This window comes from Pollachius pollachius (genome assembly GCF_949987615.1).
Source record: "Pollachius pollachius genome assembly, chromosome: 6".
Lineage (NCBI taxonomy): Eukaryota > Metazoa > Chordata > Actinopteri > Gadiformes > Gadidae > Pollachius > Pollachius pollachius.
In genome coordinates, this window is record NC_136939.1 from 27,318,493 (window position 1) to 27,319,103 (window position 611).

The 611-nt window shown below is 47.6% G+C and overlaps 1 protein-coding gene across 1 annotated transcript in view; it reads right to left on the bottom strand.

Moving 5' to 3' along the window:
• Nucleotides 1-46, bottom strand: part of LOC307076972 (diacylglycerol kinase zeta-like) — a gene marked incomplete at its 5' end in the record, with an annotated part of 78,481 nt that extends 78,435 nt beyond the window's left edge. Inside the window, 1 exon segment of the mRNA XM_079738204.1 lies at nucleotides 1-46. This exon segment is cut by the window's left edge and continues 5 nt beyond it. Within this exon segment, the coding sequence (XP_079594330.1) occupies nucleotides 1-46 (46 nt within the window).
• Nucleotides 47-611: the final 565 nt, after the last annotated feature.

The window sequence follows — 611 nt, forward strand, 5'->3', positions numbered from 1 at the left end:
TTACGAAGACGCCGAGGATTTCCCTGAAGTTGTTGGCGTGAATCATTGCGGAGCTGATTGAGTCGTGTCTCTGTGATCAGGTGACGCCTGTGTTGGAGTTTATTAATGGTGTAGTTCTCTCTCCTGAAGAGTAGTTCAGGGTTTATTGAACATGTGCAGTGCTGTGATTGGGTGAAGACTGTAGTTGCAGTGCTTTGATTGGGGGAAGCCTGGCTTGTAGTTTATTAATGGTGTAGTTCTTTCTCAAAGTGGTCCGAACAGGTGCAGTGCTGTGATTGGGTGAAGCCTGTGTTGTAGTTTATTAAACGGCGGTTGTAGTTCTTTCTCCTGAAGAGTAGCTCAGGGTTTATTGAACAGGGGCAGTGCTGTGATTGGTCGACCTTTAGGAATCGATGGAACAGCTTTTCAAACACAAGAGACTGTTGCTCACCTCATGTCATCACCTCATGTCTTCACCCTGTCCTCACCTCATGTCCTATGCTACGCTGCTAGCTACGATACGAGCTATGCTAAGTGCTACCCTACGAGCTACGCTACAAACACAGCGTATTGGATCCTCTGCGAGCTACGGTACGAGCTACACTCCCGCTATTACCTACGCTACAAGCTAC